Source organism: Rana temporaria, chromosome 4, assembly GCF_905171775.1.
Source record: "Rana temporaria chromosome 4, aRanTem1.1, whole genome shotgun sequence".
Classification (NCBI taxonomy): Eukaryota; Metazoa; Chordata; class Amphibia; order Anura; family Ranidae; genus Rana; species Rana temporaria.
Genome location: NC_053492.1, coordinates 84186510 through 84209997, shown reverse-complemented (window position 1 = coordinate 84209997; position 23488 = coordinate 84186510). Strand labels below are relative to the sequence as shown.

The following is a 23488-nucleotide window of genomic DNA, read 5'->3' as shown; positions in this document are numbered from 1 at the left end:
GGAAGTGAGTGGTTCTAATCTAAAGGCAGAAGTTTTTTTACCTTGCAGCTTGCTATTGAGGCACTCTGAAGGCAGGAGGAGCCAGAAGCATCGGCGAGGCACCCCAGAAGTGGATGATCTGGGCGGCTCTGTGCAAAACCATTACACAGAGCAGGCAAGTATAACAAGTTTGTTTAAAAAAAAAAAAAATCACTTTAACCACTTAAGGACCACCTCCTGTAAATATACGTCAGCAGAATGGCACGGCTGGGCAGATGTACGTACCGGTACATCCTGTACATCTACCCAGCCGTGGGTCGCGGGCGCGCACCCCCCACCCGGTCCGAAGCTCCGGGACTCGATCGCCGCTGGGGTCCCGCGATCGGTCCCCAGAGCTGAAGAATGGGGAGAGCCGAGTGTAAACACGGCTTCCCCGTGCTTCACTGTGGCGGCTGCATCGATCGTGTCATCCCCTTTATATGGAGACACAATCGATGACGTCACTCCTACAGCCACACCCCCCTACAGTTGTAAACACACACTAGGTGAAACATAACTCCACATAACTCCTTCAGCGCCCCCTGTGGTTAACTCCCAAACTGCAACTGTCATTTCCACAATAAACAATGCATTTTAAATGCATTTTTTGCTGTGAAAATGACAATGGTCCCATAAATGTGCCAAAATTGTCCGAAGTGTCCGCCATAATGTCGCAGTCACGAAAAAATAAATAAATAAATAAATAAAAAAAAAATAAATAAATAAAAAAAAAAATAAAAAAAAAAAAAAAAAAAAATCGCTGATCGCCGCCATTAGTAGTAAAAAAAATATAATAAAAATGCAATAAAAATATCCCCTATTTTGTAAACACTATAAATTTTGCACAAACCAACCGATAAACCCTTATTGTGATTTTTTTTACCAAAAATATGTAGAAGAATACGTATCGGCCTAAACTGAGGAAAAAATATATTTTTTTATATATTTTTGGGTGATATTTTTTTATAGCAAAAAGTAAAAAATATTGCATTTTTTTCAAAATTGTCGCTCTATTTTTATTTATATATCGCAAAAAATAAAAACCGCAGAGGTGATCAAATACCACCAAAAGAAAGCTCCATTTGTGGGAAAAAAAGGACGCCAATTTTGTTTGGGATCCACGTCGCACGACCGCGCAATTGTCAGTTGAAGCGACGCAGTGCCGAATCGCAAAAAGGGGCCTGGTCCTTTACCTGCATATTGGTCCGGGTCTTAAGTGGTTAATGCACACTAAAGAGAAAGAGTAAAATAACCCTCAGCATTGGTGTCAGTGAGCACAATTACAATCCTTAGCATTGGTGTCCATGAGCACAATTACAACCCTCAGCAGTGGTGTCGGTGGGTACAATAACCACCCCCAGCACTGGGGGAAAAGTGACATCTAGTGGGCGGTTTAAAAAATGTTTAAATTCAGTACATATCTGACCACATGCAAAATAATCTGCATAGGTGTCTGGTCCACCAATTAGAGGTCGACCAATATATCGGCAGGCCGATATATCGCTGATATTTGGCAGTTTTGGAGAAATCGACATCGGCCAATTTTTATCCAAATTAGGCCAATATTTAACATGGCCGCTAGTGGTGCCACGGATCACCGTTGATCCTTTAGCCGAAGGGATCACCTGCCGCGGTCACAGCATCAGGAAAGGCCGTGGCTTCGGCCTAGCTCCGGAGCCGCGGCCATCTTGGTACACCCAGCGCGGCGGCCCTCCTCTCTGTTTACACCCACAGAGGAGGAGGGGCCCGCGCTCGTGGGACACACACACCGCTCTATGGTGTCTGTACTGAGGGAAGAGGGGTGTCTGTACTGAGGGAAGAGGGGTGTCTGTACTGAGGGAAGAGGGGTGTCTGTACTACGGGGGGCAGGGGGGTGTCTGTACCGAGGGGGTGTCTATACTGGAGAGAGAGGGGGGTCTGTACTGAGGGGGGCGACACCATTTTTTTTTGCACCAGTGCCACATGCCATTGCCAATTAGTGCCACCTGCCAGTGCCAATACCACCATCCAGTGCCACCTACCATTCAGTGCCACCTGCCAATGCCAACCAGTGCCACCTGCCAGCGCCAACTATTGCCACCTGCCAGTGCCAATTAGTGCCACCTGCCAGTCAGTGCCAACCAGTGTCACCTGTTAGTGCCAGTGTCAATTCATGCCACCAGCCAGTGTCAATTCGTGCCACCAGCCAGTGTCAATTCGTGCCACCAGCCAGTGTCAATTCGTGCCACCAGCCAATCAGTGCCATCTGCTAGTACCATCTTTCAGTGCCATCCAGTGCAACCTGACAGTGCCAATAAGTGCCACCTGCCAATCAGTGCCTTCTGCTAGTGCCATCCAGTGCCACCTGCCAAAATAAATTAAAAATCTGAATCATATATCGGCCATCGGCCGCCCCGATTTCTAAATATTGGCATTGGCCAGAGAAAAACCCATATCGGTCGACCTCTACCACTAATGATAGCAAATCACAGGCCCTGGAGCTGCACACAGGGCTGGATGAGATACAGAAGCGTTCACCCCCAAGCTGACATCACTTTCCCCCCTATACCCACAAGATCCCGGCATTTCTCCTCCAGCCCCGTGAGCACTTCTAGCAGCACTAATTTACTATCATTGGCACTTTTCCCTTCATTGGTTGCCAGTAAAAGACAGAATCACTTTCAAGGCACTCTGCCTAACACATAAGTGTATTCAAGGAAACGCCCCCCAATATCTATGCGAAAAAATAAAAGCCCATAACCCCAATCGCATTCTGCGATCCACCAATCAAAACCTCCTCCAGATACCCAAAGCCAGATACAAGTCCAAAGGAGAACAAAGATTTGCAGTCCAGGGACCGCGCCTGTGGAATGCGCTACCAACCACCATCCGACTGGAGTCGGACCACTTGGCCTTGGCCCTCATCTCTTCTGAGGTGAAGGGGTTCCTTATCCATGGAATGGATACAGCGCCCAGAGGCGATTCAGTTTGCCTGTGTTGCGCTTTACAAGTTTCTCACTCACTCACTATGCACACGCAGGAACAGTAAGGGGAAAAAATGAAATAAATCGCATGCGATTCTTTGCAGTGCAATTTGCTCCAATTTTTTTTGTATTGACACAAATCGAACCACAAAGTATCGGTATTGGCGAGTAATTGACTAAAAGCATTGGCACTCGTCCATAAAACAACCCTAATAACAACCCCCTTTGGCGTCAGCGGGCACAACAACGGCCCCCCAGCTTTGGCGTCAGCGGGCACAACAACGGCCCCCCAGCTTTGGCGTCAGCGGGCACAACAACGGCCCCCCAGCTTTGGCGTCAGCGGGCACAACAACGGCCCCCCAGCTTTGGCGTCAGCGGGCACAACAACAGCCCCCCAGCTTTGGCGTCAGCGGGCACAACAACAGCCCCCCAGCTTTGGCGTCAGCGGGCACAACAACGGCCCCCCAGATTTGGCGTCATCGGCCACAAACAACGGCCCCCCAGCTTTGGCATCAGCGGGCACAAACAACGGCCCCCCAGCTTTGGCATCAGCGGGCACAACAACGACTCCCAGCTTTGGCGTCAGCGGGCACAATAACCATCCAGTTCAATGTTGGGCACAATTTAGAGCACACAGGCCGAACATTGACCAACTCTGCTCTGGACAGAGCTCTCCCTGCTGGACCAAACGTCATCACTGTCACATATGCTCTTTCATACCCGGAAGTACAAGGTGTTTCTTTCTGGCAGGTGAAGAAAAGGTGGGAGGGCGTGGTCTACAGTGAACGAGTTGCTTTGTGAAAAAGTCGCGGTTTGAGCAAGGATAATACCGATCCCACAGCTCCAAATTATTACCATGACAGGCCCCCTTTACACCACAACCTCCCCCGCCCATGTGTGAGAGTTCCTCCTCACTCACCTCAGTGTCGGGGTCCAGCGTACAGTCCTCCGATACTAGGTCCATACACTCCGGCGACAGAGGAGAAGCCATGACCCTACACCACTACTATGGATAATCCAGCGGGAAACAGCGCCACAACCCTTCACAGTCACGTGATACCACGACTACCAACACAACCAATCCGGCGCAAGGATTCCCGCTGATGACCTTCGGCCTTACGTTAGATTCGGCGATGACCAGCTACTGATTGGTTAGAAGACACGTGGTTTTAGACACTAGAGGACACATAACAGGGTAGGACGCTGTCCCCGGGGAAGGAGCCATGTTTGTGAAGACTGATTTAAAAGTCTGCATGCAATTCATCTGCTAGAACAGATCCTAGACGTCCTCCACTCAGTTTATATTGGCGTTTGAAATTTACAAATGCAGCCATCTAGAAATCAGATGAAAGGTTTAGCGCTGGGAAACATGTTTTGATAGATAAAAATGCATTTTATCTACAACTATATAGATCAGACCAAAATGAGGAGCAATGAGGGACATTGTTCCAAATCAGCGACAGTCCCTCGAAATCAGGGACATGGACAGTTGGGAGCTCTGCCTACCACCTGCCATACAAATAAAAGGCTGTATGCTCCCCGACTATTGGAAACGAGCACTTTCAGAGCGCAAAAGTTACACAATTGGAAAATAAGTTGGATGCATAGATAAAAGCAAATGCAATACAGCATCACGACCGGTTTTCCTACCAGGAAAACTGCCATTAGAGCTTTTGGCCAGGAAAATCGGTCATGTATGCTTTATCGCAGGTTTCCCGACAGGAAAACTGACGTGAATCGCGGCAGGAAAAAAGAGAGCTGGTTTTCTATTTTCCCGCCAGGATTCACGGCGGTTTTTAACCTGGCAGTTTTCCTATGGTAAACACTGCGGTGGAGCATACGCACGGCCGGGACTCCTGGCCAAAGCTCTCACCACAGTTTTCCCGACGAGAAAACCTCTCATGTGTACAGGGCGAAACTTCCGAGCAGGTTCTCGGTCCCCCCCCCCCCCCGCCCCGGATTCCCGGTGGACTTTTAACCGCCGGGAATCCCGTACCTGTGTACATGGCTTCAGAGTTTATTAGAGCTGTACACATCATGTGTGTCTCCCCAGGGGAAAGAGCTGGGAAATGATGCTATGCATATAAAATGTACATGCGACAGAGGAACGGAGGAAAAAAAACTCCAGTTTCTGGCCAGTGATAATACAAGAATATTAGTTGTAGAAGGTTGTGTAGATGGTCTTTATACTTGTGGGCATCATGGATAAGTTGTCTCTTTTCACCTCTGTATTGGCCACATGTGCGCCAGAAGAGGAGTCCCAATAGTGACACGACAATATCACTTATACAGGAAAGAGAGCAGCACACAAAAATCAAAGCCTATCTAAAGCCAGAACATTTGTTCTCAGTTTGGATAGAGCAGAGGAGGACTAAAACCGCTGTCAGTTTTTTCCCATCTCTATCTTTTTAAAGTGGAACTAATGCTAACGTTTGTAAAACTTGTAGCTGTAGTTCTGCAATGAAAAGCAGCTTTTTGTTGCAGAAGGCACATGTTGTCTTTTCTACAATAATACAAGCTTACTTGCCTGCTTGCAATTTTTTTCCAAATGTACATTAACCACTTGCTTACTGGGCACATAAACCCCCTTCGTTCAAAGGCGAAATTTCAGCTTTCGGCACTGCGCCGCTTTAACTGACATTTGCGCGGTCGTGCGACGTGGCTCCCAAACAAAATTGACGTCCTTTTTTCCCCACAGATAGAGCTTTATTTTGGTGGTATTTGATCACCTCTGCGGTTTTTATTTTTTGCGCTATAAAATAAAATAACATTTTTTTTTACTTGTTGCTATAATAAATATCCCAATTTAAAAAAAAAAAAACAATTTTTTTTCTCAGTTAAGGCCGATACGTATTTTTCGACGTATTTTTGTAAAAAAAAAAAAAAAATCGCAATAAGTGACTGGTTTGCGCAAAAGTTATAGCGCCTACAAAATGGGGAACAGAATTATGATTTTTTTTCATTATTTTTTTTTTACTAGTAATGGCGGCGATCTGCGATTTTTATTGTGACTGCAATATTGCGGCGGACGTATCGGACACTTTCGACACAAATTTGGGACCATTCACATTTATACAGCGATCAGTGCTATAAAAATGCACTAATTACTGTATAAATGTGACTGGCAGGGAAGGGGTTAACACTAGGGGGTGAGGAAGGGGTTAACTGTGTAGCCTGGGTGTGTTCTAACTGTGTGGGGGGAGGGGGGTGACTGGGGGAGGTGACCGATGCTGTGTCTCTATGTACAAGAGACACAGACCGGTCTCCTCTCCTCGAACAGCACGTGGAGCTCTGTGTTTACACACAGAGCTCCACATCCCTGCTGTTACACCGACGATCGCGTGTACCCGGCGGACATCGCGGCCGCCAGGTACACGCATCGGGTCCCCAGCGGCACAATGGTTACCCGCCGCGCGCCCCCCAGTGGCGCGCGCGGGTAATGCATTTCAAATGACGTCCAAAGACGTCCACTTGGCACCTGAGAACCGCGCTGTTGACGTCTTTTGTCAATAGCACGGGTCTCAAGTGGTTAAGCTGCGCATGCGGAGCTCAGCATGCATTCCTGGAGTACATTGCTGTGCTGGAAGGCCTGAATCCCATGTGCATGCGCAGAATAGCGCCATCCCCCACCAGCCAATCACAAGTCGGAAAAAATGGCACCCCTGAGAAGGTGACAACAGCCTCCGAGAGATAGCCGCAACATCGCTGGAAGGTGGAGGTGAGTATACTGGGAGGTCTTCAGCCACACTGGATGCACAGGTATTCATGTGAACTAAGGTATCCGCGCTTAGAAAGTGTATAATCTGCTGCCTCCCCCCAGGATCCCTGTTACCAGGGTCTAATATGTAAAAAGCTGTTTGGATGGGGTAAGTGGCGCTGCCGGTTAATTGGAGTAGTGCAAGTGAGAAGGTTATATTATCTCTTCAGTAGGGATGAGCTTCGTATTCGAGTCAAACTCATGTTCGACTTGAACATCGTATGTTCGATCGTTTGTCTAAATACGAACAAAACGGGTCGTTCGCGCCAAATTCGAGTTACGTTTCACAGACCATAATTCACTGCGGCATCGCTGGCTGATGTTTGGCCAAGCATGCACTATGACCCGCATGCTTGGCCAATCACAGCTTGCAAAAAACGGAGAGCCATAATTGGCCAAAGCCAGGGTGGCTTTGGCCAATTATGGCTCAGGGGGGTTTAGTACACGCCCCACACTATAAAAGGCCGTCTGCAGGTCGGCCTTGTGTAGTGTGTTGCGGTGGTTAAGAGAGGACAGAATGAGTGTCATGTTTTGCAAGTAGATAGAGCAGGCAGGCAGGCTAGTCAGTTAATGTTACAGTGTGTAGAGGATATATATACATCCCAGGTGTTGTACATATATTTATACACTGTATAGTTTAGCTAGATCAGTTCTTCCTAATTTACTGGCAGGCAGGTGATTGTGCTAGCTGCAGTATTCTTACGTGGTTTATTGCCTGTGTCCTCTGTAGTTTGCACCTAAAGCTACTTGGTGTGTACTGGCCGTGTGCTCTGTAGTTTGCACCTAAAGATTCAGGAGCAGTGATTTTAATGATGCTTAAATTAAAAAAATAAAAAAATGAAAAATTCCTTTAAATATTGTACCTGCTGGGTGTCTATAGTATGCCTGTGAAAACGTCTTTGAGAACCCGAGTCTTGCCCGAGGGAACATGTATCAATAGAAAAAAAGTTTGAAAAACTGTAGTTTTTTCAGGAGTCCTGAAAAAAACGATAGTTTTTAAAACTTTTTTTCCATTGATACATGTTCCCTGGGGCAAGACCCGTGTTCTCAAAGACATTTTACGACAATAACTTGCATATTAGGCTTTAAAATGAGCACTTTTGAATTCGAAACGTTCGAGTCCCATAGACGTCAATCGGGTTCTAAATGTTTGCGCGAACGTTCGGTCCGTTCGAAGGTTCTGGTGCGAACCGAACGGGGGGGGGGGGGGGGGGGGTGTTTGGCTCATCCCTACTCTTCAATAACGTGTATACAAACTCAATTACCTAATCCTAAGGGCCAGTGATATTGTTATACTTTTCCTGTGATAAAGTGAATACAGTAAGTGCTGTGCAAAAAGTTTTCATAATATGCGCTTGAACGCACCCCCCAAGGAGAGACCTTCCAAGTGAGTGACTCCCTAGTGTCCATCCACCCAAGCCTGGGTGAAATTTGTGAAAATCATAAAAAATTAGCAAAAACTTCAATATAGGCCCCCTGAAGAGGGTGTAGCTCAGGGGTGCCCAACCTTTTGAAGAGCGAGGGCCACTTAAGCGACTTGTTAACCGGTCGCAGGCCGCAATGAGTGGAGCGGGCAGATGACAGGTCTGTGTCCGCTCTGCATATGCAGAGCAGACACAGCCCATTCTACTCTATGGGGCCACCGATCCTCCCAGATGGAAGGGGATGGCTCCCCTTGTGTTTTTTTAGCAGATCGGATTGGAGGTAGGCGGGTATAATCCAACACAAGTACGTTTACATCTGCAGCTCCATAGAGGTGAATGGAGGGTCCGAATGGGTCGGACCGATTGTGTGAAAGGGGCATAAGGCTGCTTTCAAGCTGATGTGCTGTGGTTTACCCGCACCCTGGATGCAACACAGTGCACCTTTGGCTTACCTGCGGGTTAGCTGCACTTTGCCATAGACGTCTATTATATCCTGCAAGTGTGGTGCACTTTCTGAAAGCACACCAAATCCACAGGTAATAACAGAAGTCTATGATTCAATGAAGGTAACCCACAGGTGCACTGCTCTGCAGAATGCATTTGGTATTGCTCTGCCTATGACAGGAGCCAGCGCTATACAGGAAGCATCGACTTATGTGGCCCGTGGGGGCTCCGTGGGCCACTGGTTGGGCACCCCTGGTGTAACTAATAGCTCTCATGATGAAGAGGCTAGTGTACAGCCCCCCAGACACTAGGAAGGTGGATGGGGACCCCCGGGAACGGAACGAAGCAAGCACTATCTGGCTGCTAGAAGAACTATTCACCCACCCTTGTTGCCTGTCACCCCTGCAGGGGTATCTACATTTGGTGACTGGGGAACCATAAGGGGGAGCACAAGAGTCACCTAAGATATCTATCAGCCAGTGCCGATCCTGACCTCCCTGGGGCCCTAAGCAAAATGACATGTCACATGGGGGCGCTGCCGACAGTGACATGTCACATTAAAGATTAAAGTTGAGAAGCGGGGGGAGGGGGTGTTCTGCTGTCGAAAATTACATCTTACTGTACATTAAAGTGAGAAGCAGGGTTGCTGACTTCTTACCTCTTCTCCCATGCAGCCAGCGAGTTGAGAAGTGGGGTGAGGGGCCAAAAATGACTTCTCACCAGGTGGGGCCTCTAGTAATTTGGGGGTCCCTCCGCAGCTTTGCGGGGCCCTAAGCGGCTTGCATAGGGAGCCTATAGGGCGGATCGGCCCTGCTATCAGCTATTAAGGATATCCACAAAAGTCACAAGATTGCAGTATTTTAAGGAACTGGTTCTCTGATGTTTTTTGAATCACACCAAGTGATATACTTATTAGGGAGACTGGTCTTCAATATATAAGCAGAGACTATCCCTGCACCGCATGTATATAGACTTTTCTATCCTGTATGGGATACAGCTTTTCTTGTATCTCACCACTTATGATTTATGAACTGTTGCTTTCAGCATACTGGGCCAGATTCAGGTAGAAGTGCGGCGGCGTAACGTATCGTAGATACGTTACACCGCCGCAAGTTTTCATCGCAAGTGCCTGATTCACCAAGCACTTGCGATGAAAACTACGCCGGCGGCCTCCGGCGTGAGCCCGCGTAATTTAAATGGGCATGTGCCATTTAAATTAGGCGCGCTCCCGCGCCGGACCTACTGCGCATGCTCGGTTTCGAAATTCCCGCCGTGCTTTGCGCGCAGTGACGTCATTTTTTCGAACGGCGACGCGCGTAGCGTAATTCTGTATTCCCGGACGGCTTACGCAAAGGACGTGAATTTTTTAATTTTGATGCGGGAACGACGGCCATACTTTATACAGCAATACATTTGCTGTGTAAAGTTAAGGCACCAAAAAACGACGACTTACTTTGCGACGGGAAACTAGACTAGCGGCGACGTAGCGAACGCGAAAATCCGTCGTGGATCGCCGTAACTCCTAATTTGCATACCCGACGCTGGTTTACGACGCAAACTCCCCCTAGCGGCGGCCGCGGTACTGCATCCTAAGATCCGAAACAATTACACCTCCTGTCGGATCTTAGGGATATCTATGCGTAACTGATTCTATGAATCAGTCGCATAGATACTCTGAGAGATATGACGGAGTATCTCAGATACGACGGAGTATCTCCGCTGTGAATCTGGCCCACTGCCCCTGGAGGCAGGTCATGATTATGTCACTTTGATTTTTCTAAATTTTGTTCACATTGTTGTATTGAATTTAATTTACTTTAATATCAATGTCACATTTAAATAAGGTCACTAGAGGCTTGTGAGGCTGTACACTAGCCTCTTCATCACAAGAGCCATTAGCTACACCCTCTTCAGGGGGTCCAAATTGTTTTTTTTGTCTCTCGCTTATGGGGGGGGGGGGGGGGCGTGAAAACGCAGCTCAAATATATGTTTACCTGCCTAGCTGTCTCCCTCCTCATTGGGCAGATTGATATCAGTCCAGTCAATGTTAATCAAATGCTGCAACATGGGAGCAGGGAGCGGGGCTGAGCCATCCGCTCTGTGTCAACAGACTCAGACAGGGCAGCTCGGGAACGAGCGTGCACGGGTGCCCCCATGGATATCAGCTTTCCGTGGGGGCACCTGCAGCGCTGGCGGGGGACCACAAAGGGAGAGGATCGGGGCTGCTCTGTGCAAAAGCATTGCACAGAGCAGGGAAGTATACAATGTTTGTTATTTTAATAATAAAAAAAAAACACAAAAGTTTAAAGTGGAGTTCCACCCATAAATATAACATTACATCAGTCCTTTAAGAATTTTTTTTTTTTTTAGATGCCTTCAAAGTGTTGTTGCTAGGCAGAATAGTTAATCTTCCCTCTTCCTGCACCTAGGTGCTTAAGCTTCCTAACCTACACCGCACAGACTCCTGGGAATGTAGTGGGTGTAACTTTCCAGGAGTCTGTGCACTCCCCAGTCTCAAAGAATCATGTGACTTGGACAGTACAGGTGCTGAAACCTGATCTGAAACCTATTACACTGCTTGTGCAGCACTGAGCATGTGCGAGATCTGCAAGGCTGAAATCATACAGGAAGTCATACAGTCTGGCTTCATGATGCCCACACTTAAGATGGCCCCAGTAAATTTCTATTTTATAAAGTGTCTAAATGCTGTAACAACCTAACAAAACGGACCTTAGTTTACAGACTAACTTTACTAGAATACATTAGGCTTGTGTATTACAGGGGTATTTATATTTAAAAAGTGAAATTGTGGCCGGAACTCCGCTTTAAAGGTTTGTTTCTTTTTCTTTTTAACAAACATGTTATACTTACCTGCTCTGTGCAGTGCTTTTGCACAGAGCAGTCCTGTTCCTCCTCTTATTGGGTTTCCTGTTGGCCCCCCATCGGTGCTCCTGGCTCCCTACCCCCAACCAGTGCCCCCCAATAGCATAGAGTGTCCATAAGACACTCCCGTCACTGCTCTCTCCCAGGGCCGTCTTACTGAGCGGGCACCCCTGGGCACAGCCCGGGGGGCCCATGTTCACCTGGGGCCCCATCAGAGCTGGACAAATAGCTCCCCATCAGAGCTGGACCAGGGTCGTCTTACTGAGCGGGCACCCCTGGGCACAGCCCGGAGGCCCCACGTTTACCTGGGGCCCCATCAGAGCTGGACAAATAGCTCCCCATCAGAGCTGGACAACTAGCCGGGGCCCCGGAGGAGTGTCAGTTGGTTTGTGCGCTCGAGGTGCGCTGAATGAGTAGTCGGCGGCGGCGCTCTATAGGAGGAAAGAAGTGAGGGAGGGAGCTTGGTAGGGTGCATTTCTTCCTGGCCATTTCTGTGTGTGCTGCGGATGTTCCGCGAGCGGAGGAAGGTGTTTCTGGTGCTGTGGAGAGCCTTAGTTAGCTGCCAGCTGGTATCTTCGGCGGTGTACAGCTCTACATCACCGCTGAAGATACCAGCTAACTACGGCTCTCCACAGCACCAGAAAGTTCAGAAACACCTTCCGTCGCCCGCGGAACATCTGCAGCACACCTGGGAATGGCCAGGAAATCCGTAGCTTCTCCTCTCCTCCCTTGATGGCTGCTGAGTCGCTCCACCCACTGTGCAGTGACACGCTGCTCCGTCCTGTACCCTCCACATCCCTTCTCCTGCCCCTCTCTCCCTGCATGTGTGCTGCTAGCTACGTTTGTGAAGGGGATGAGTGGGCGGGAAGAATAAAAAGTCAAAGACCACAAGAATGAGAGAAGTCACTAAGAGCCCCTGGGGACCATTCAAGTAAGTGAGCACTGTGACCAGACCCCCTTCTCTCTCCTCCTTCCTTCTCTCTTTGTGGCATGTGACAGTGGCAGGCAAGTGACACGCTGAATTTTGTGGCAGGTGACAGTGGCAAGTGACACATCGAATCTGGTGGCAGGTGACAATGGCAAGTGACACGCTGAATTTGGTGGCAAGTGACACGCTGAATTTGGTGGCAAGTGACACGCTGAATTTGGTGGCAAGTGACACGATGAATTTGGTGGCAAGTGACACGCTGAATTTGGTGGCAAGTGACACGCTGAATTTGGTGGCAAGTGACACGCTGAATTTGGTGGCAAGTGACACGATGAATTTGGTGGCAAGTGACACGCTGAATTTGGTGGCAAGTGACACGATGAATTTGGTGGCAAGTGACACGATGAATTTGGTGGCAAGTGACACGCTGAATTTGGTGGCAAGTGACACGATGAATTTGGTGGCAAGTGACACGATGAATTTGGTGGCAAGTGACACGCTGAATTTGGTGGCAAGTGACACGCTGAATTTGGTGGCAAGTGACACGATGAATTTGGTGGCAAGTGACACACTGAATTTGGTGGCAAGTGACACACTGAATTTGGTGGCAAGTGACACGCTGAATCTGGTGACAGGGGACGGTGGCAAGTGACACACTGTAAAGTAGAAATATTGTACTTCCATTCTTGAGAGTTGGTGCGTAAATTGGGGCAACCTTGTAGGGGCCCATAGCATTACTTTGCCCAGGGGCCCATGAGGCTATTAAGATGGCCCTGCTCTCTCCTCAATAGCTCAATGGCTGTGATCCTCAGCCAATGAGGAGAGAGACCAGGGACAGCTGAGGCTCCTGTGCACATTGCTGGATCAGGAGGGGGCTCAGGTGAGTATTAGTAGGACTGTGGGGGAAGATGCACACAGAAGCTTTGTTACTTTCATGCATAGTATGTAGCCTTTACAGTTGAATTTGCATGAGCTTTTGTGTTTGGGAAGGATTTTTATTGAAGGGGATGCATGCTATGTTTGGCATTGCCAATTAAAATGTCAGAAGAGTCTGTTTTGAGCAGCTAGCTCCCGGCTTTACTGTAAAAGTGGCAGTTTTACCCCCCACCAAACTTTTCCATCTGGGTGCACAGCATATGAAGCACAGTCCTGAAAATGAAATGGTAGCTCCAGAAGTTGAAGTCGTGAAGGATGTGTTGTGCACCCAAAGCAATGCCGATCGTGCGACAACAGAAAATTGGGGAAAGAGGCGGAGCTTCGTGCATAGGCATGTTATACATGTGTAGCACTACCCCCGGAGGAGCCGCTGATTAGATTTGGGATCGGCGTGTTTAAGTTACCTCTTTACTGTGTCTAGGGTTGATGGTAGTGAAGAGAGCAGTAACAGAATGTCCAGGACCGTTGATTACATTTTCAAATGCTTAATTTTCCCGGTCAAACACGACCAACATGTAACTTGAGGTAGACAGGATAGGTTGGTGAAGAAAGAGCAACTTCACAGTATCAGGCTATGGATAGTAAAGGCAGTCCTGCCCCTTTTTGCAATTGGTATTCGTTTACATCACCACTTCAGCCGGAGTGGGTAAAGTGACCCTGGACAGACCTCTCTCACAGACCTGGCAGCCAGAGCGCCACTTAAAGCTTCTGGGAGGAACAAGTCTCTGCCACCGACTTGGCCCTGATTAAATCAAGGTGTTAGATGAGACCTCTGCCACAGGCCTAGTGCTGAAATTGTGAACGATAACGCAAATCCTCCCAGTATGTCTTTGGGGTCACCGACTGTCAGTTTAAACGTAACCTGTCAGTGTCCGGTCACCCAGATCCCCAATGGTTCGTTACAGCCCTGTTGGATCACCTGCCTCTGGGTTCTCCTCAGACCGATCCCCCGCCGAACAGCACCCAGCTTGGGATCTTCTCAATAGAAGTGGGGACCCAGTAAGTCACTGGGGCCCCTCTGCAGCATATGTTGCTCCGGGCTATGAGAGCCCAGAGTCAGGAACTCCACGTAGCACGCGACCCCGGCCTGGTAGGCCATAGTGGTGGGGCCCGTGATGTGCGCACACCCTAAAGGTGGGTGCCGCACCTGGAAACCAGGAACCCGCGAAGAACTCCGAACGGCCTCCGCCACAGAAATACCCCTGATCATATATATATTTTAGCAGACACCCTAGGGAATAAAATGGCGGTCGTTGCAACGTTTTATGTCACACTGTAGAAACGTTTTAAAAACAGTAAAGATAGCCCAATTTGTATAACGTGACACATGATGTTAACGCCGAGAAAATAGATACGTCACATGTCATACCTTATAATTTCTCACACTCGTGGTATAGTGACAAACTTCGGTAGTTAAAAGCTTTAATTTTTTTTACAGGTTACATGTTTAGAGTTACAGAGGAGATGCCTCACATGTGTGGTTTTAAGTTTGTTTACATATGCGGGCACGACTTACGTATGCACTATTCTGGACGCGGGGACAGGGGGCACTTTCATTTTTTTTTTATTGTTTATTTTATAAGAAATATATATATTTTTACACTTTAAAAAATGAATACATTAAAATTTAATCACTTTTATCCCCACCCCTTCTATAGGAATAGTACATGATCGGTCATCTTTATGGAGAGAAGTGGCGGGTCTATAAGACCTCACATTTCTCCTCCAGGCTGGAAAACATCAGATCAAAACAAGAAAATAATGATCTGATGCTTTGTAGCCGAGATCTTGGCTTTGTTTACTTCCGGCGGCCCGGCTGTGATGTCCTAATGTCACGCGCGGGACTCCGAGAATCATAAAGATTGCCGGGGACCATCTGTCCCTCGGTTTTCTCTATGACTTCCTTCCGGGGGGCGCCGGTAGATTCCTTCTCCAGGTCCCCGATCGCACATGATGTCGCTGGTAAGACCGATCAAGTAGCTGAACTTCATTTATGGTGTAGGGCAGTAATGGCGAACCTTGACACCCCAGATGTTTTGGAACTACATTTCCTTTAATGCTCAACGTCAATGCAGAGTGCATGAGCATCATGGGAAACATAGTTCCAAAACATCTGGGTTGCCAAGGTTCACCATCACTGGTGTAGGGAAGCACCGGGTGAAGAAAAAAACAATGTATGGATGATGCCTGCAGCTGCACTCATTATTCAAATATCACCACTGAAAGCCCACAAGGTCATATGATGGCCTGCGGTATGGAAGTAGTTAAATTCTGGTGTAAAAAATAAACACCCACTGAATTATATTAGCATTTGCTCTAGCGCCATTTTTTTTAGGCAGGCCAATGGCATTATTAGCCACGCTGGTCACACCCAAAGGAAGAAGGGAGCGATGCACCTAGCAGCTAGAGGTGCAAGGAATTGTGGGACTTGTGGTCCAAGCACTGGTGCAAATCGTGACAATATTATCGAGCTGCTCCCCAGCCATACAGTAGGGAAAAGTAGGAAGAAAATTATCAAAATGATTATACGTTACTAGATATTATTAACCACTTGCCTACTGGGCACTTTCAAGCCCTTCCTGCTCAGGCCAATTTTCAGCATTGTCACACTTTGAATGACAATGACAAGGTCATGGAACACTGTACCCAAATGAAATGAAATCATTTTTTTCCACACAAAGAGAGCTTTTTTTTTGGTGGTATTTAACCACTCGGTTGTTTGTAGGGGAATATCGTTGGTATAACAGCAGATAACTGCCATTACTAGTATTTTCTTCAACAGCGGGCGGTCAGCTTTCAGATAAAAGTGGTCTCAGCGGTGAATTCGCCACAAGATCCCTTTTATCAGGGGTGGGAGAGGGCCCATCCCACCTTGCTTCGGTCATCTCTGCCGCTTACCGAAGCCATCAGTAGCGGGATAGACGATCGGGTGCTCTTCCCTCACAGGCTGGATGCCGAATGAGGGAAAGATGGCCCCCGCTCGGCTCCACACTATTGGATGGCGGAAGCAACGCCAAACGTCACTTCCGCCCAATGGTTTTAAAAGAGAATTTGTCTTTTTTTTTCTTTCAATAAAATAAAAATGTATGTATTTTTTTTATTGCATTTTAGTGTAAATGTGATATCTGAGGTCTTTTTGCTTTATTTTCTATTACAAACAATGTTTGCATTCCTTGTAATAGGAATAAAAGTGACCCAATTTATTATTATTATTTTTTTTTAAAACTGTGTAAAAATAAAAAGTTAAATAAATAAGAAAAAATAAATACATTTAGCCCGATCCCACTGAGCTTGCGTGCAGAAGCGAACGCATACGCAAGTCGCGCCCGCATATGAAGACGGTGTTCAAACCACACATGTGAGGTATCGCCGTGATCATTAGAGCGAGAACATTAATTCTAGCCCTAGACCTCCTCGAACTCAAAACTGGTAACCTGTACACATTTTTAAACATCACCTTTGGAGATTTTAAAGGGTCAAATTTTTTTCTTGTATTGTTTTTTATTAAAGAGTTTTGCATAGTACATATGTAGCGCCCCCTTACTTTCAGTATGGGCACTACGCTAAAGTTAGTGGGGAATGGGAGAGTTATTTTGCTCCCATTCACAATTTGCTAAATTTGAACCTCTGTCGTTCCAGAAAAGGTCCACGGGGTCAGTCTGTGCTCCAGGGATGCGGTGCCATCTCTGGCCAGCAGTTGGCGCCAGAGGGGTTCTGGCAGAGCAAGTTTTCCCCAGCAGCCAATCAGAGGAGTTTTCCCCTCGCGGGGCATGCTGGGGAAGAGTATATCTGTGACAGATGTCATGTGCTCTAAAATCTTTGCGGGGTCCCAGTTCCAGCATCCACCTTTAGGGTGCGCGCATCCATGGACCCCCCCGGGGTGGCCCACCGGGCTAGAATTGCAGGCTACACAGAGCCTCACCCGGAGGTGAAAGGGGACTCCAGTGACTTACTGGGTCCCCAGTTCTATTGAGAGGATCCTAGGCTGGCTGCCGTTCCTTCCGAGTCCTGTGCCATGAACGAATAAATGTTCAGACATGCACAGGAGTGATTGCGGCTCTAGCCAATCACATACAGGGTTAAATCAAGCAGCAACAGTGGCGGCTGGTGCTCAAAATTTTTGGGGGGGCGCAAACGAAAAAAATAAAAATAATTGCAGCCTCACTGTGCCCATCAAATGCAGCCACTGTGCCATCAATTATTACCACTGTGCCATGCCATCAAATGCAGTCACTATGCCATCAATTCGCACCACTGCGCCATGCCATCAATTTGCAGCCGCTGTGCCATGCCATCAAATGCAGCCGCTGTGCCATGTCATCAAATGCAGCCACTATGCCATCAATTCGCACCACTGCCATGCCATCAAATGCAGCCACTATGCCATCAATTCGCAGCCACTATGCCATCAATTCGCACCACTGTGCCATGCCATCAATTTGCAGCCGCTGCGCCATGCCATCAAATGCAGCCGCTGTGCATGCCATCAAACACAGCCACTGTGCCATCAATTATCACCACTGTGCCATGCCATCTAATGTAGTCACTATGCCATAAATTCGCACCACCGTGCCATGCCATCAAACGCAGCCGCTGTGCCATGCCATCAAACGCAGCCGCTGTGCCATTGTCTTCACTGTGCCATCATCCATAATGTATCTAATTATCTTTTTACTTTTTTTTTAAAGAGGAACATAAAAATGCATTTGCATTTTTGATAATGTTTGTACTTACAGGGTAACTTTAAGTTATTATTAAAAAGATAAGAACTGAAAAAGAACTATACAAAAAAAAAAATAGATGACTATAATGTGAGATTGCAGGAACTCATATCAACCAGTAAAAGCTCTACTTACTACTGTCAAATCAGTGAAAGATACATTCTGATTGGTTTGCTCTGGGTAACTGCACTTTGCTCAATCTAATAAAACCAATAGAGGGATTTCATAGCATATCTGTTCAGCCCTGAAAAGCATGCACACATGTATTAGCCGAGGCAATAATAAATGTTATATGTTTTTATCATTGATGTATGAATTTATGTGGGTATACTCTGTTATTCATGTCTGCCATTATGTCTGCCATTATTTATGCTGTATGTATTGTACCAATCATGTCTGTTTGAACATTTATTAAATACTTTATCATTATTATTATGTCTAAAACATTCATTCTTTATGATTATATTATGCTATTTATTGATATAGTACATTGTGTCTTATTATATTATGAATTATTACATGTCATTATGACAAATTCAATCACGGTTATATGTTCTTCATTCATCTTTATTTACATCGGCATGCCTCATGTAAAGTCCCTTTCCTTCGCCTTCCTTTTCTACCAGCATTGAACTAGTAATTTCCTGGCCTGGTCCCAGTTTATTGCTGGTACATTTGACAAGGCCGGGGTACTCACAGTTCTCTCACAAGTGCTGTCCACAATATTTCACTAACATGCTCTTGTAGCCATCTTATCATTGATTTAAAGTGATTGTAAAGCCTAATTTTTTTAAATAACAAACATGTTATACTTTCCTCCTCTGTGAAGTTGGTTTTGCACAGAACATCCCGGATCCTCCTCTTCTCAGGTCCCTCTCAGCTGCTCCTGGCCCCTCCTTCCTATCGAGTGCCCCCCTCAGCCAGCAGCTTCCTATGGGGGAGCAACTAAGCCGAGTCACAGCTCCTTTTTATCCATTCTAGACACAAAGCCCTGATTGGCTGACTAACTTTGATTGACAGCCGCGAGAGGCTATGACGCCGCTGCTGTGTCTCGGCCAATCGGGAGGAGAGTCCCGGATGGCTCAGACACCTGTGGATATCGCTGGAGAGAGATGGGGGTCAGGAAAGTAATTAGGGGGGGCTGCTACTCACAAAATGTTTTTTTATCTGAACGCACAGAATGCTTCTGCCTTTACAACTCCTTTAAGCCCAAGTCTGGGCTTCCCCACCACATTTTCTAATTTTTGCTTTTTTTTTTATACATTTACATTTTCCATATGTCTAGGCTGGTCACATGACAAGCCGGGGGTTTCTTCCTCACTTCCTTCTCTAGTGGTGGGCAGTCCTCAATAATGGAAAGAACAGTGACGCTTTCTGCATCATTACACTTAGGCCTGGTTCACACCTGTGCATTTTTAGTTTTGCAGAAACACACTACAGTCCATTTAACATTGTTTCCTATGGGTCATGTTCACATCTGTGCATTTTATGGAAAGGACCAGGGACTTTTTTCTGGTTTTTGGTTCCATAGACTTCAATGGATCAAAAATGTGTATTAAAAAAAGCAAAATGCACCCAGAATATGCAAACTGCAACCTGCATAGATGTGAACCAGGCCTAAGAGTCCATGACACCCTGTACTCAAAGTATGTCCTCAGTCTTCTGGACTGAAGTATGCTGGCAGTCATTGAACCTGGATGACTGAGGCAATCTAGTGGAATAAAATAATTACTACCAGAGAGAAGGTGAATTTTTTAGCCAAAGCTGTTCTAAAAGGCAACTAAGGGACTCTTCTTTTATTAATTTGTCATTAATGATGTAAACAATGTAGGCACAGCCAAAGCTTTCTCCTGATTTGACCTCTGACTATTTGCAAAAAAGTAGTCTTGGTATACCTGAAATTCTTTTGTGATGTCACTAAAGTGCTTTATAAATGATTTTAAAGTTTTTTTCCACCAAAATTGGTTTCTTATTGGGTAACACAAAAAGTTAAAAAATATTTAAACAATTTAACTCGAAAACACCAAAATCTGCAGGATGACAAAAATGTAAAGTGACTGCAAGATTTCATGGACTTCTTCGCCACCTGGTGGACAAATCGGATTTTACTTCATGCTGAGAGATTGCATTTTCCTATCAATGTACCTTTCCCTACAAGCCATGTAGGAATTTATTACTCTTCTGTTTTATTCTGCAAACATCCATGATTGCGACTCGCCAATAAAAGTAAGTTCCTCTAATTGTTCCTTACTCTACAACGCTTTGTAATCCTTTCACCTGAAATTTCCTATACTGATGATTAATTATTGGCATGATGGCACTTGTAGTCTTGAGCAGGGCTGCTGTTAGAAGTCATGGGGCCCCGTACAGCCTAGGTGACAGTCACCAAGCCTAACAAGCGGCTTCAGCCGCATGAACAAACCACTCATTCATGCAACCAGAATACCTGTGAGAATGAGCCCATTTTTTTTGTAACGACCCTGTGGGGGTTGGTGTCTATAAATAATCAGGGGTCTAAACAGACAACCAAATCTCACTTTTGGACTCCTGCTGCTCTGGGCCCCTCTGTTGAACTTATGGGGCCTGGGCCCCATACAGGAGGGCAGGTGCTACACCTCTGTTCTTGAGAAGGGGACTAGATCATGTGACTTGTGTTGGTACTATGGGTGTTCACTCCCCAGCAGGATGTCCAGGGAAGCTGAGCAGGAGACTATAGCTGACATAAGGTCTCAGTGTGTTTTTGGACCTTTTTAAAGCTATTCACATATTGTCCTCTGCTACATTTATATACAACAATCAAGGGAATTCATAAAGAGTGCCTCCGCAGGACAAATGTTGGTGACAGGGACTATATCCTGCATACCTCCCAACTTTTTGAGATGGGAATGAGGGACACCTATCAGCAAAAGTATACAGGCATAGGACACACCCCTTGCCACGCCCCCTTAAAGGAGAATTGTACAAAAAAAATATAAGATTTGTTAAACCCACAAATGCTTTTTTTTCTACTAATATTCCTTTATATTGGCTTTTGGAATTTACAAATGCAGCAATTTAGAAATCAGATGAAAGGTTTATTGCTGGAAAACACGTTTTGATATATAAATAGTGCATTTTATATACAACTATATAGATCAGATCAAAATGAGGGACAAATGAGGAGGAAAGAGGGCCAGAGGGACATTGCTCCAAATCAGGGACAGTCCCTCAAAATCAGGGACAGTTGAGAGCTATGTATCCTGTACCTTTTGTAAACAGGTACATGAATCAGGGGCATGCACCACATGTGGAAGCACACTGAGACCAAAGTGTCTATATGGACACCCTGTCCTCAGGGCAGCAGAGCTCCCTCTAACTGCTGCAGAAAAGTTTTATGGCTGGGTGGGTGAAGCCTAATGGAGCCGCTGAGGTACTAGTTTCCCAACAGGTTCACTCCCCTTGTGATTGACAGCAGGCAGTGGCTGGATCCATAGCCAATCGACAGCCTACTATTGGCTACAGAAAGCGCCCACTGCCTGCTGTCAATCTCAAGCAGCGAGCGGACCAGATAAGGAACTAGATTCTCAGCTTCCACCATCAGGCCCCACCCACTCTCAGCATCTATGGTTGCTAGGGGGCTGTCAGCTGTAAAGCCGACACCTTCTTTACCAACCAGTGACAGGTGGGGAGGGGAGGAGAATGCAGCAAACACACTTCCTGCTACATAACGTAAAGAGACACGCACTTTGCCCGTCTCTGTACACCTACTTAAATTTGGTCTTAATAACCTCTGGTTTTTGTTATCTACAAACTCAAAGGGTAACTACACTTTTGTGGGGAAAAAAATAGCAAATAAAGAAAAAATAATTTAGTGTGTTCAATTGTGATACAAGTCATACTGTAATTGAATGTTATTAAAAATTACCTTTGCTTTTCACTCTGCAGCCACTGTAATTTCCTTTAAATGCAATGCGATATGGCTACATGGAGTTGTTCTGTACACAGAGTGCCTTTCCAGGGCTTTCCCACCCATGGTGAGGGCATGTGGCCAGGCATGGTTCAGGCCCCTTTCCTGGCCAGTCAGTCAGTCATGTTTGGATAAGGGTTTGGTATGGATTTTGGGAGAGAACCCTCACTCCACCCCCCCCCCCTTAAAATGCAGGTCCTCATCAAAAAAAAAGGTCTAGTGTGGATTTTGGGGACCACATGTCTTATTTTTTTTTTTGCATACTTTCGTGATTAAAAAAAGATTAAGAATTCCTGATTAAGGCTCCGTTCACACCTCTAAAAGCTCTAAAACGCTCACCAAACCAAATTCCGATGGAGCCTACACACGGTCGTAATTTACAACCAAAAGCTCACATCGGACTTTTCATGTCTGAATTTTCGATCCTGTGTACGTGGCAGTAGAGCTGCTTTGTGAGTGTAGCGCCTGGTTACTTAAACGGTATCGGTGCTAGTCGGGCGTGTGTTTTTTCCAGGTGTGTGGCGGGCCGGCTATAGGGGAGGTTGGAGGCTGGTACATTTTTTTGGGCGTACGTTTTTCCAGGCGTGTGGCGGGCCGGCTATAAGGGGAGATTGGAGGCCGGTACGGTTTTTTGGCCGCATGTTTTTTCTAGGCGTGTGGCGGGCCGGCTTTAAGGGGAGGTTGGAGGCGGTAAGTTTTTTGGGGCGTGCGTTTTTTCAGGTGTGTGGTGGGCCAGCGATAAGGGGAGGTTGGAGGCCAGTACCTTTTTTCGGGCGCGCGTTTTTCGGGCGTGCGTTTTTTCCAGGCATGTGGCGGGCCGGATATAAGGGGAGGTTGGAGGCCGGAATGTTTTTTCGGGCGCACGTTTTTTCCCGGCGTGTGGTGGGCCGGCTATAAGGGGAGGTTGGAGGCCGGTACGTTTTTTTGGGGGCGCGCGTTTTATTCCAGGTGAGTGGTGGGCCGGCTATAAGGGGAGGTTGGAGGCGGTACGTCTTTTTGGGTGTGCGTTATTTCCAGGCGTGTGGCGGGCCAGCTATAAGGGGAGGTTGAAGCCGGGTATGTTTTTTCGGGTGCGCGTTTCTTCCAGGCGTGTGGCGAGGCAGGTATAGGGGGAGGTTGGAGGCTGGTACGTTTTTTCCGGCGGTACATTATTTCAGGCGCGCGTTTTTTTCCAGGCGTGTGGCAGGCCGGCTATAAGGGGAGGTTGGAGGCCGGTACGTTTTTTCGGGCGCGCGTTTTTTCTAGGAGTGTGGCGGGCCGGCTATAAGGGGAGGATGGAGGCCGGTACGTTTTTCCGGGCGCGCAATTTTCCGGGCGCGCGTTTTTTCTAGGCGTGTGGCGGGCCGGCTATAAGGGGAGGTTGGAGGCCGGTACGTTTTTTTGGGCGTGCGTCTTTTCTAGGCGTGGGGTGGGCCGGCTATAAGGGGAGGTTGGAGGCCGGTACGTTTTTTCTGGCGCGCATTTTTTC

The 23488-nt window shown here is 47.0% G+C and overlaps 1 protein-coding gene across 1 annotated transcript in view; it reads right to left on the bottom strand.

Annotated features, from left to right (window-relative positions):
- Window positions 1-4109, bottom strand: part of E2F6 (E2F transcription factor 6) — a 53144-nt gene extending 49035 nt beyond the window's left edge. Inside the window, exon 1 of the mRNA XM_040348579.1 lies at window positions 3901-4109. Within this exon, the coding sequence (XP_040204513.1) occupies window positions 3901-3972 (72 nt within the window). The 5' untranslated portion in view covers window positions 3973-4109. The remainder of the gene's footprint in view (window positions 1-3900) is intronic.
- Between the last annotated feature and the right edge of the window lie 19379 nt (window positions 4110-23488).